At 43.8% G+C, this 13776-nt stretch overlaps 1 protein-coding gene across 1 annotated transcript; it reads left to right on the top strand.

The window, feature by feature from the left end:
- Positions 1–5519: 5519 nt before the first annotated feature.
- On the top strand, positions 5520–10681 carry LOC307046710 (zinc finger protein 862-like). Its single transcript, XM_079693226.1, has 3 exons — positions 5520–5760; positions 6675–6851; positions 9923–10681. The coding sequence occupies exons 1-3, from the start codon at positions 5653–5655 to the stop codon at positions 10625–10627; spliced, it is 990 nt and encodes a 329-aa protein (XP_079549352.1). The 5' UTR covers positions 5520–5652; the 3' UTR covers positions 10628–10681.
- The last annotated feature ends 3095 nt before the right edge of the window (positions 10682–13776 follow it).

Here is a 13776-nt window from a genome sequence, read left to right as displayed (position 1 = left end):
TATGGCACTCCTATATTTTTGTATATAAAACCCTGGCATTCAACACCCCATATCATACACACACCCTTATTCTACAGTAGCTATTCTAGTAGCAGGGGTTAATGAATGGCAATATCAGTGGCATGAGTTTGATTTGTGGTGTATATGTTTTTGTTTTGCCTTGTTAACTCTGTACATAACATATTCATCCTAATAGTTCAACTGTCTGATTTACTCTGAAACCAGTCTATAGCAGCGACGTGCAGTCAGGGGAGGCAGGGGAGGCAGAGCCTCACCTGTCATACTCCAATGTAACGGAAAAACAACTAAAGAAAAACTAAATAGTAATAATAATAAAATGTCTCCACTGATCTATGATGTAAGTGTGATTAATGTATGATTCCAATCGCTTTTTAAAGTCAAAATCAGCAAATTTGCCGAGCTCCGCTACAACTACGGGTAGCGATGAGAAGTGAGGCAGGGACAAGCTCTGCCTCTCGTAAGCCCACAGTAATTTGCTGGAGCGCGGGCACTAATTTAGCGCGGGCACTTATTTTGTGAGCGCGCTCAAGCCAGTTACTGTGGGGTGAGGTGAGGCAGAGATGAGCTCTGCCTCACCTCAGAATGTGTCACCCCACAGAAACTGGCTGGAAAGCGGGCCCTAAGCGCATGCCTGTTACCATCTCACTGTAGGTCACCAATGTAATGTTTGTAGATCCCTTTATTACATTTATCCTCGCCATCCATAGTCTCTAAATAACTTATTTAACATATATATGATATTTAGGCTCGCTGGTCTCATCATATAACGGCAATGAAAAAAGCAGCAGGCGAGGCAGCCATAACCTCTGCCGCACTGAAGGGAGCGCACGTGAGCCCACAGGTTCTTGTTGCTACTGTTATTCTACGCAGAGACAGTAGACACAAACAAAAAACTAGACTTTTGAAACTACAGGAAGATAAGGAGGACTTTTACAAAAAACGAATAGAGATTGTTGTCCAGAAGGAGAGCATGGACTTAATCTTCAAGTCAAGGTAAGACCACAATTGTAATGAAAATGGGATCTTACTAAGAAGGAACAATCCAATATTTAGATTTTGGGTATCCCTTTGTTGGGGTTAGGGTTAGGTCTGTTTAAAATGAATCCAAGAATCAGACTAAAAAAGCTTTTGAAAATAACCGAATATTTTGATTAAGGTCAAAATATAATATTTGTAAATCTGACTCTTAAAGAGTCAGTGCCTCACCAGCCATAAAGCTCACCGCACGTCACTGTTCTATAGCGACTCATTGGTCAGCACCGGTGTCCTTGTTGGTTGGGTTTGGGTTAAAAAAGTACGATTTGTAAGGGAAACTTAATCAGGATAAGTCAATCAGAGGCAACAGTAGGGTCATGATAAGTTGCCATGTGCTTATGTTTGTTTTTGGGATTTTGGGCTGGGGCAAATGGGCTTCCCGTCTATATATACAGTCTATGCTTTCAAGCCAATGGGATATTTTCCTCCTATTGAGACTTTGTATTAGTCGAGTGGAAAAATTGCATGGCTGCTGTCTTTAAAACCTCACAGAGCTTCTTGGATTAAGTCTTTATTCACGCTACGTGTATTGCTCTCTGCTCACGGCGAGGTTTGGCAAGAGCCTTACTGTGAAAACAGCCAGTTAAGTTTTGTTTCTATGGTAACATATCCTATAGCTTGCGCCGCTTCATTCTGCTGTCATCTGATTGGTTGCGAGTCAACATTTTGCGGTAAACAATGTCAAAGTTGAAATAATTTGAATTTAGAGGCCAGTTCACACCGTAAATTTCCAGTGGTGCACGACGCCTAGGGTAGCTCTTCCTCTTAGTCAGGCGGCACTACTCTCTCTCTCTTTGTTTTACCGACTCTTTTTGTGAATAAAGCTTGGTTGTAGTCTCATGTATGTGTGTCTTGTGCGATTAAAGGTCCAAGCGTTTACCCATGTCTTGAAAAGCAGTCATTTTATAATGTTTGCCTCTCGGATTAACACATGCAAACAATTTTTGAATCTTTACCTGTAGCTTGCCAGGTATAACCATAGGGTATAACCTATTGTAGTTAAATGACATCCCATGGCATTAGTGGCTTGTCTCACTCGGTCACCATGCCACTAAGTACTTCTTGCCATCATAGATAGACTTTTTATACACCAATATTCCTTTACCTGAAAAACAATAATCAAAGGAAGTCAGCCTGAAGTCAAGCGCTTAGCTTTGGACTGTAACAATAGTTTCCAGGCAGCCCCTGCTGCTGGCTGGCCTTTTCCCTTCCTCGTGACAAAGGGAGAGAAAGGCTAATTTTACCCTGTCTGCAGTGGAGCTACTGAGCCACTACACTGGTATGCTGCAGACACCACCTCACAGCATGCCATCTCTCTCCCTCTCCATCTCTCTTTGTAAGCCGATCAACTCCGGCACCACAAGCATCATTAAAGCGTTCTGGCTGATCACACCCTTTAATTGGACCATACAAGCGGCCCGGGCAAAATGGCGCCTTGTTAGCTCAGCTGCAGAGCAGAGTAAAGGCACAAACAAACAAGCAAATAAATGAGGACACAAACAAACCCCATGAAAGCTCGGACCACGGAACATGGTAAGAAGCAGGGACGATGGCGACCTGCAAACACAGGGACTGATAAGGAGACATGTCGCAATTTATTGCCGAAGAACTAGGGGCTTTCCTATGTGCTACATTTATTTTGACTTGTCCTTTATAAGTCTCTGTAAGCTGCTCTAACTAACTAGTAAGAACACTCCTATTATATATGACAAGTTGCTATCTGGTAGCTATTTAAAGGCAACTTAGAGGTAAATCAGTACCAGGTATTTATTTGTAACATGAGTGGCCCAAATGGGACTTCTAATACAGGAATTAATATGGTGTTTAACCCTTAGAAACATGTAGACAACTTTTTTATTTCGAGTATTTTATGAATATATCAGTTCATATGTTGCTATGAGAGGCGTCTATACTATATAACCACATACATGTTTCCATGACTAGCACCCATAATCATGAACAATAGGTTTCTCTCCCTTTCCTCCACCTACTCCCCTCAGTGGTGTTTCATTTGGAGGCAGGAGTGTGTGCATTGTAATATTTTCCATTTAGCGCTGAGGGACTTGGAGAATTCAGTGGGTCGTTTCACTTTCACGCTTTGCTGAAGAAAAAGTGAGGACCATCTGACAATAGTCGCTACGAGTCACCTTGGCGCTGCTTTTACGCTAACGGGGTGACAGATAATTCATTCAGGGTGGCTAATGTCGCACATTAAATCAAGAGCCTTAGGGAACAATGCAGCTCCTAAAATCCATTGACAGTGTTGACAACGATGATGATGCTTTACCGATTATAAAGATAACATTGATGGCCACACTAGGTTTGGAGTTCTTTATTTCTGTTATTTGTGAGAGAACAGTATTGCTTAAGGGCTCTAGGTGGAGGATTGTCTTTCATAAGATCCTAACAATATTGATATACAGTCTTACTAGTCTTGTTTCATCTTGATGAGCAAGCTTTTATTAAAATACGAATATTACAAACGAGTTTATGTTTTTGGTTGGTCTGTTTGTCTTAACTTCAGCAAGACTAGCATACCATTTTTGTTTGGATAGATGCAAGAATTTAGGCCGTGGCTCAATTCAGGTGTTGCATCCTTCGAAGGGTGCTTTCGTAGACCGCATACGTCACTTCCAGCGAAAGAAGGCTGTCCCAATAAAAAAAAAAAAGACAAGACTCCTCTGAATGCGGCCTTCTTTTCCCAGATTTCAAGGATACACCTGATGTATCCTCCGCAGTCTAGCATATCCCAGGATGCAATGCGCGCTGGGGACGAGTGAGTTTTGTTCAAATGAAATGGCTTCCGGTCTCCCCAGCAGAGTGGATTTAAAAGCAGCAGCAAGCGGAGGAATCACTAATAGATGTGGGTATTGGGTTTTAACTTACTTTAAAATAAATAACGTCACACTCATCAAACCCAAAGGGCATTAAAACGTACATTTTTGTTAAATAATACAGATAAATACGTGACGTTAGTGACGCTAACTAGCTAGCTGGACGTGGTGCACTGTTGGTGTACACTTATTCTTTATTCAATTCAGAAGTTTACTAAAGTCATACAGAGATCTTGGCTCTGTTATAGATAAGTTATACTTTATGTTACATAAATATACCAAAGTGAAAACATTTAGACCGGTATAGCCTACAGTACGGTGGGATTTATGAAATGGTATCCTGACGCGTAGCTGCTGTTTGCTTTATTTATTTCTCTGCCATTTTGCAATGTTTTACAGTTTATTAAACTTGCCTTTTGCTTGATTTTAGTTTTTGCAGTGCTGTCAAAGGGATGCAAGCTCTGACTGTCACTTCATCTCTTTAGTTTTTTAAAAACCAAAACACTGCATCATTTGAAATAATCCTTTAAGGATTGTTTGTCTGTGTGTAATATGATTAATTCACTTTTTGTCTTGTTTTTCTCTGGGATTAGGACTATTCTGGAAAGACTGATCTGCTGGAGAAGGACCCTTAATCTGAAAAGTGCACAGCGGATCATGAGGACAGAGCTGCCATCCACCTGGACCCCCATGGTGCTGGAGAAAGCAGAACGTCGATTTGGAACATCATCCACCCAAACCTCTGCTTACTGCACTCCTGCTAGGCCTTCTTTCTCCACAGTAGCATACCCTTGTTCCCTTGTGTTCAGCTTCCGGCTGATGTACATGATGGGGTGTTCCTCACCGTGAACCTCCTGGGATAGTACTGCTCCTATGCCCACCTCTGACGCATCCGTCTGCACAATCATCCCCCGGCTGAAGTCTGGGGTCACCAACACCGGCCGTGCATAGAGAGCCCTCTTAAGTCCCTCAAAGGCGTGTTCAGCCTCTCCTGTCCACTTGACCATTAGCGGCTGTGAGTCTCTGGTCAGGTCTGTAAGGGGAGAGGCTAGTGTGGAGAAGTTCGGGATGAAACGGCAATAGTAGGACGTCGGACCCAACAAGGTTTTCACCTGTTTCTTTGTTGACGGCCGTGGCCAGTCCTGGATCGCCTGAACCTTCCTTTCTTGTGGTCTAACGTTGCCCCGCCCAATGGTGAAGCCCAGGTATTCGGCTTCCTCCAGTCCAAGCTTGCATTTTCTTGGATTGGCTGTCAAGCCCGCCCTGCGGAGAGATTCCAGCTCTGCTGCAAGCCTTATGAGATGGCTATCCCATGAGTCACTGTGGATAACAACGTCATCCAAATAGGCAGCTGCATACTCACGATGTGGCCTCAGAACCTTGTCCATCAGTCTCTGGAACGTGGCTGGTGCTCCATGAAGCCTGAAGGGAAGCACAGTATACTGGTACAGCCCTGTGGGGGTGGCGAAGGCCGTCTTCTCTCTTGAGGCTGCTTCAAGTGGGACCTGCCAATCAGGGCTCGCAATTAACGATGTCCCGGGGACCATAAAAATTCCTACTGGGACACAAATCTATTTTGTCTGGGACTATTTCGGGACGGTGAAAAAAAAAAAAAAAGTAAACTTCAAAATGGGTGTTATTTGCAAAGTCATAGGGCTGTCATATCATAGAATGCATTCTACGTCATCCACTCTGCTGCTGACTGCTGCTGCAAGACTAGCGCAAATGCAATGGTCACGACAGTTAAAAAAAGAAGAAAGAAATGCTGAGGTGGTTGAATAAACAGCCCCCTGATGCAAGCCCCAATTCTGCCGACTCCCGAAACGAAAACATCCCAAGTCCTGGTCATGATGCATCGTCTTCCACTGTGGTAAGTTAGTTGTCTTAAGTGTCAATGTTAGCTAGCGCTAACTAACGCTAGCTAGCGCTAACTAACGCTAGCAACTGAAGTGTGCCTTACAATGCATACAAACGTCCTAAAATGCGGTGTCATGTTCTTTTGAAGTTTGTGAAAATGATGTGAAATACAGTTGATTAGAATAAGAGGTGTAGCCTATCATTTTTGTATTTTCTTTTCAGCCAGTCAGTGACCAGGCTAGAATCTTTAGCTGCAAAAACGTAAAGGCATTTAGCTAATCATTTAGCTTTTCATCTTTTTTTAGTGTTTTAGTTTTTTTTGGTCAAGAACGTCAGTCAGATTGGGTGACGATTAGAAAGGGGGTCGCAAGGTAATTTTTGTTTGTCAATCAACTCTGGTATGAGAATAATGTGTCATGTTAAGAGAGAGTAATGTTCCAGTTGTTTTTGTGCCTAGCTAATCTCCCAGTAGATTTTGCCCTTCAAAGCAAGGCTACAATGTGCATTAGTGATACCACGTTCAATGGCACGCTCGCTCGAAACGTGTCTTTAACAAGAACGAACTGACCTGACCATTGTGCATGTCTGCATTTTTTGGGATCAGGGCTCCCCAACAGGACGAAATAAATATGTGTATATCTGTTGAAACCAAAGACTAAAATAATGCTGTAGAAAAATATCAAAAATGACTAAGATTATAATGCTCATACAAATGTTGCATTTCACCACTTTTGTAATAACATTTATTTTACAATTGATAATGTTTTTGTCTTCTACATCTATATTAAAACAAAACAGGGGTCTGGCTCAAAGATATCATCAGGGCTTTAAGACAACGTTTTATACAACATTGTACCCTACTATGTTATGTAATGTTATATTACATTATTATAACATGAACATATGTTTTGTCTTAACTAAATTCAGGAGCTGCAAGTGCCCAAGGTCAAGGACAGAGGAGGCTATGAGGCGAAGAGGAAGAGGCTTCCTGAATGGAGGCAACAATACCCCTTTGCCGAGTTTGATCCAGCTGCCAAAATGATGTACTGCTCCACATGCAGATCCTTCCCAGCAAAGGCCAAAGACAGTTCTTTGTTCATCGGTGTAAGTGGCGACAATGTACATGTGAGAACACTAAAAATGCACGTCCTTACATCTGCTCACAATGATTGTGAGAAGGCTCTCAGAGTACGGGAGAATCCTGAGATCGCACCTCTGCCAAGCTGTCTTCTAAGAATGGATCAGGGTGTTAAAGAGAAATTAATCAAGCTATTTAACATAGCATACTATGTTGCAAAGGAGGAGGAACCCTTTACAAAATGTCCCAAATTAGTGAATATGCATTTCATGAATGGCCTTAACTTGGGAATCACATACAAAAATGACCACGCTTGTCAGACATTCATAGACAACATAGCTAAAACCATGAACAAGTCTTTGGAAGAGAAGATAAAGGCTGCAAGATTTTTTTCTATAATGTCTGACTCTTCTGTTGACCGATCAGTGCAGGACCAGGAGATAATTTATGTCACCTATATTGAAATGGTCTACCTGTCAACGTCATGTTGACTATGGTGACATTGCAGCATGCTAACAGCCAGGGCATCCTAGACGCCATAATGTCTGGACTTCACCAAGCTGGGCTCTCAGAAGATGACCTAAAGGCAAAGTTGGTTGGGTTCGGATGTGATGGGGCCTCTGTGATGATCGGGCATAGAAATGGAGTGTCTGCCAGGCTGAAAGAGATGTTTGGATAGCTGGTGACCATCTGGTGTGTGGCTCATCGTCTTGAGCTGACCGCATTAGACAGCATGAAATATTTTCCAGCTCTCACAGAACTGAAGAAAAGTATCAACGGAATCTACAAACACTACCATACATCAGCCAAAGCTAGCCGTGAGCTCAAGACTGTGGCAGAAGCCCTCAACATACATCTGGTCAAACCAGGGACTATCGATGGTACACGGTGGCTTCCGCACACACTCCATGGTTTGTCAGCCCTTATCAGGAACTACCAAGCCATCCTTTTCCATTTGGAGAGCCACGCAAGTCACATGCATGATAGAGAAGCAAGTGACCTCATGAAGGGGCGGGCCAGCCACACTGTGAAAGGACTTAAGCAATTCAAGACAGTCATTTTTGTTCATCTTCTTCTTGACATTCTCAGTGAGCTGAAAGACCTAAGCCTTCTCTTGCAGAGGGATGGGCTGACACTACAGATGGTGTCAGATGGACTGCAGAAGACGACCCTGGCTCTTGTAGCCATGAAAGGTAAACAAAATTAATAGTTGCTAAATAAACTCCCTAGAGAGAATTTTGTATGCTACGGTGTATTTTTCAGGGTTCTTACACCTTTTCCAAAGTCAAATTCAAGTACTTTTCAAGCATTTTCAAGGTGCATTTTCAAGCAGCGTACAGCTGTTGTAAATTACATATTTATATGCACATACTTATACTCAAATGATTATTTCCCTACCTCACATTAAATCAGATGTTCTTTATGCTATACACAACCAAATGTGTGTTTCGTAATAGCATTCTACATAAGGATGAAAAATTAAAGATAAGAAAACAAAGTTTAATATTGTAAAATGAGTGACCCATATCATATATAGTAGACTGGGCATCCCATATAACCTGGCTGAGCCAATATAAAACAATCAGCCAACTAACTTTTCACTAAATTCTTTATTAACATTTTTAAAATTTTTGAGGTCCTTTTAGGGTGGCAGTAAACATACGGCTCTCCAAGGTTAGGACAAAACCATTGAAACACAAAGCTGATATGAAAAAAAGCGTGTGCAGAGATCCTCTTTCTGTGTAAGAGTTTGAGGTTTACAGGGAATTTTTTTCAGAATATGAAACTTATTGCCAAAATCTCCCGATAAATACATGTTTGAAGCTTGTAAAGGGAAGATGACAGCTCTTCCTCGCACTAATGCTTTTACGTAGCGATGCTCCCCCCTCCCTCCCGCTGACATTATGAATGTATGGCGTATAGTAATCATAGATAACACGGCAGGGTCCGTTACAGTTTGTTTTCATCTGATTTCAAATAAACAAAGTCTTGGCTTTCAGAATGTTAAACTTGTTTCGGCAAATTCAGATGATAAATACAACTTTGAAGCTTGTAACGGCATAATTACAAGCGGAGAACGGAGTAACTTTACGTCAAAGCAGGCATAACAACAGCCGGTGTTTCTCGTGAGTGTTTTCCCCGGGAAACTAACACAATACACACAAACCCAAAAATACACAAACACACACACACACTCGCGAGTTTCCCCCAGACCAGTAATACAAACGAAAATATGTTTCCTCCGTTAGAAAGCTAGGAATATCCTCTTTCCAACAGTGTATAACTCAAAATGTGTCTTCGGGTCAATGTGACTGATTTCGATGGAGCAAGTTTAGGCACGAAAAATACAACCAGTAGAAATACATTGCTTTTATGTGCTTCATCCTCTGAAAACCACAGGATGGCGACTGTCGCACATACTGACATAGGTACGCTCCTTTTTATTATTGTCACCTGCATAAGCAATTATCCCACATCGAGTTCGCTAACGTTACTAGCTTAAACAAACGTAACATGCAACGTTAGCCTAATCCAAAATGCTCTACTACGGCTTACCTTTCATATTGCTCGTCAGCGCAGACTCTCCCATTGCGAATAATTGAAATTCTTTGTGACAAACTGTGCAAAAGGCGAATCGTTGGGTTGATCCTCGTTTTAGCCACAGCTTGCATTTCTTTTCGGATAGCCAACGCTCGTTAAAACAGCAACCTCCTGGCATACTGTCATTCTCTCATTAGAATGCCCAGGTCAAACAAAAATAAAACACTTGCAGGTCGCGCGCATAGCGCGGGAAGGCCGGAGCGGAGCTGTTTTATGTAGAAGCGAAGCAACTTAGCTCGCTCCGACTTCTTTATTTTCTTTTAATCTAAAAAGCGAACTATTCAGTCATTCAGCAATTTATTGTAAAAGTAAAGCATTTACAATTTCAAGCACTTTATCTCAAATCCAAGCACCATTCCCAAAATTCAAGCACTTTAAGTCATGAAAACACCTCGTAAAAATTCAAGCATTTTCAAGGATTTCTAGCACCCGTACGAACCCTGATTTTTAGTGATTGTGACAGTGAAAGACTTTTTTCTTTTATCGTGTATTTCAGACAGTCCCAGGCCAGCATCTGAAGCAGTTCCTGGATGAAGTGGCGCCCTTTCCTGGAAACATGTACTCTGGTGTACAGCTCGACAGGAAACAAGTGGATGATGACAACCTCCACAAAGTGAAAGAAAAACTTATCAATGGCTTCTGTGACTACGTCACCACACGGTTTGGCAGCCTTGATGATGGTGTCTTTAAAGCTGCTGCCACCATGTTTGACCTTAGCAACTGGCCAGAGGACATCACTGACCTGGCTACCTTTGGGCTGGCTGATCTTGAGACTTTTGTCTCTCACTTTAAGGGAATTCTTGAAGCATGTGAGGACTTCAGATCAATTCAAGAAGCGAAACTGGAGTGGCTTGACCTAAAGGTACTAGTGCATCGACACTTCATGCATCTTCAGTCTCAGGTGTTATGGCAGAGACTTTTGCAAGGTGCCATAGGGAGGCCTGAACAGTTTCCCCACATGCAGATGATCGTAGCGATACTGCTTGTGTTCCCGATGTCAACATCATGCTGCGAGAGAGGCTTCTCCTGCATGAAAAGGATCAAGTCTGAGTGGAGAGGATCCCTCTCTAACCAAATGCTAAATTCCCTCCTCCGTATATCTCTGCATGGCCCTGAGGTTGAGGACTATAATGCAGAGCAGGCAGTTGAGAAGTGGTGGCAAAGTGGCCAGAGAACACGACGACCCATGTTTAGCGACTAAATAAATGTGAAGGGGGAAATCTGGTGGGGGGGGTTCTTCTATCTTCATTCATGAAGATAGAAGATCAATGTATATTCCTATAGTACTACTGACTTATGAGGATAACTTGTAATTAGAACTGAAAACAGATGCATTTATTAAACTCTATTATGGAACTTCTGTTTTTTTATTATCATTCATACCACTTTTATTGCCAGATAGAGGGTTCCGATCATAAAACACAGAGACCATACCATATTGAATTGAAAAATACAATTCAGAATTCTTCAATGTTGACATGACAATGATAAATTAGTCTGGATATTGAGAAACAATAGAAACATGTCTTAAAACAACTCTCTTCCCTTCTACTCTAGGAGAGGCAGATCAGACTAATATTCATATGTTTAAAAGAATAAGTATTTTAAACTTACATGGTGGACCAGAGTCTATGGTGTGATGATTAAGTAAAAAAAAAGTATCAAATTATATGTATTCTGCATAATTGGGGGGGGCGACGATACAAATTTGGTTATATCCGGGACCATACAAAGTAGAATTCGGGACAGTTGTGGGACACTGAGGAAAAAAGTTAATTTCGAGCCCTGCTGCCAATACCCTTTCGTCAAGTCCAGAGTGCTGATATACCTGGCTTCCCCAAGCCGATCAATTAGCTCATCTATCCTGGGCATAGGATATGCATCAAACTTAGAGATTTCATTCAATTTTCTGAAATCATTACAGAACCTGTTGGTTTTGTCTGGCTTAGGAACCAGAACGACAGGGCTGGTCCACTCACTGTGAGATTCTTCAATCACCCCTGTAGCCAGCATTTTCTGCACTTCTTGCTCAATGGCCGCCCGTCTTGCCTCCGGCACCCGCTAGGGGCGCATCTTTATCTTTTGGCCAGGCTCTGTGTGGATTTGATGTTCCACCATCGTTGTGCGTCCAGGTCGTAGTGAGAACACATCCAAACTCTGCTGAACCAGTTCCTTGGTTTGCTGTAACTGAGCTTTGGACAGCCCTGGACTGTATTCAACTTCGGCCACCTCATGGTCTGGAGAAGAGTGGGACACAACCGGGGAACAACAGGACAGCAGTGCCTCTCGGGCGTGCCATTTCTTTAACAGGTTAACATGGTATATTTGGGATGGTTTGCGACGGCCAGGTTGGCGTACCTTGTAGTTGACTGTTCCCACCTTCTCTGCCACTTCATAGGGACCTTGCCACGATGCCAGGAATCTGTGTTCTGTGGTGGGGACCAGGAGAAGCACTTTATCCCCGAGCAGGAACTCACACGGTTGGGCACCTCTGTTATACACTTTTCTCTGGGCTTCTTGGGCTTGAGCCATGTGCTCTCTGACCATGGGCCAAACATCTTTCATATGCGTCTGCATCGTCTCTACTTGCTCAATCAGGCTCCGATGGGGGCTTGGTTGCTCCTCCCAGGCTTCCTTCGCGATGTCGGGAAGTCCTCTGGGCTGTCGGCAATACAGCAGCTCGAAGGGGGAGAAACCGGTTGAAGCCTGTGGAACTTCCCTGATTGAAAACAGGACATAGGGCAGAAGCTGGTCCCAGTTACGACCATCTTTGTCAACAACCTTCTTTAACATGGATTTCAACATCTTTTTAAAGCGTTCTACCAATCCGTCTGTCTGAGGATGGTAGACAGATGTACGAAGCTGCTTTACCTTGAAGAGCCTGCAGTGATCATTCATTATCTTGGACATGAAGGGAGTGCCTTGATCTCTTAGCATCTCTTTAGGAATCCCAACTCTGCTGAACAGGTGAAGCAGCTCCTTTGCAATCACTCTCGTTGTCATGTTCCTCAAGGGAATGGCCTCCGGGTACCTGGTTGCATAGTCAAGGATCACAAGAATATACTGATGTCCCCTGACAGACTTCACCAGCGGTCCCACTAAGTCCATGGCAATGCGAGAAAACGGTACCTCGATTATCGGTAGGGGATTTTTAAAGTGTGGCTTGGGACTCATCTTTTGACATTCAACACAGGTGCGACAATAATCCTCTATGGCTCTTACCACCCCTGGCCAGTGAAGCCGGCTCCCAATCCGCTGCCTTGTCTTCTCAACCCCTAAGTGGGCCCCTAGGACATGGCTGTGAGCCAGATGCAGCACTGTGGACACATTGTTTTGGGACAACCAACAAGTCTCTTCGCTTACCTTCAACCTCTTTGGCATAGTATAACAGATTATTTTGTATTAGGAAATGAGGACATGTAAGCTCACCTACTCCTGGAACTGGTTTTCCCTCTATTTCCGTAACATTGCTGCGTGCATACAACAGATTGGTGTCTTCCATCTGGGCGGTCCCGAACTGGCCTTCAAACTTGGAAGCTATGCGACTTCACCCTCCTCATCACCTGTGCTTAGGTCTCCCGGGAAAGCAACAAAAGGGTTATCATTTGCCTCGTCTGCACTGGAAGATTGGTTTCCTCTCTGCTCCTCCGGCCCAGCACACACAACTTTGGGGGACTGCTGAGGAGACTTACCCTGGGTGGCAATTTGTCCTTTCTCTCGCTTTCCTTTGGCACGCTTGGGCTTTTTGGGACTCACCTCCTTCTGGTGCCGAAGGCGCTTGTATCGTGGGCAGTCTCGCCCCACCAAGACTGGGATTGGTAGGGAAGGAACCACCCCCACTTTCAGCTCACAGCTGCCTTTAACTGTGGTAAGGTGGATGAGGCAAGTGGGGTATAATTTAGTGTCCCCATGGACACAGGAGACGGGCACAGTCTCTTCAGATGGCAAATGGTCGAGGAGGTGGGGTTGAATGAGGGACACCACACTTCCTGAGTCCACTAGCGCCTCTGCATCTTTTCCATTTACCTTGACTGGTATAATTTGAGCCAGGGAGCTTTCCTGTACCCAGCAAGAGTCAAGAAGGTGGCAGGGCCTTGCACCAGATGAGTTGGCGGTCAGCATTAGCTCATCCTTCCCTGGGCAGTCCCGGGCAATGTGGCCTGTCTCCCCACACTGGTAGCAACGCGGTTGGCCCTCTGGCAGGTAGGACTGTCGTCGCCTTACCTCTTCTGGTTCCCATCGCGGTTCTCGTGCCCGTCTAGTCCGTGATGCTTCCCCACTGACTTTCCGGCCCCACTCGGTGTCTGGTCGTGTGGACTTAAGCAGGTCCGCTGTGACCACGTGGCTCTC

The sequence above is a fragment of the Notothenia rossii genome, assembly GCF_949606895.1.
Source record: "Notothenia rossii genome assembly, chromosome: 7".
Lineage (NCBI taxonomy): Eukaryota > Metazoa > Chordata > Actinopteri > Perciformes > Nototheniidae > Notothenia > Notothenia rossii.
The sequence above is the reverse complement of the archived record's forward strand: the minus strand, read 5'-3'. Positions and strand labels throughout refer to the sequence as shown.

What these genes read in the sequence shown, in the direction of transcription:
- LOC307046710 (XM_079693226.1), top strand. Translation starts at nt 5,653, where the DNA reads ATGCTGAGGTGGTTGAATAAACAGCCCCCTGATGCAAGCCCCAATTCT. An exon ending in ATGCATCGTCTTCCACTGTG is followed by an intron (nt 5,761 to 6,674) that starts GTAAGTTAGTTG and finishes AACTAAATTCAG; the next exon opens with GAGCTGCAAGTGCCCAAGGT. An exon ending in ACAGTTCTTTGTTCATCGGT is followed by an intron (nt 6,852 to 9,922) that starts GTAAGTGGCGAC and finishes CGTGTATTTCAG; the next exon opens with ACAGTCCCAGGCCAGCATCT.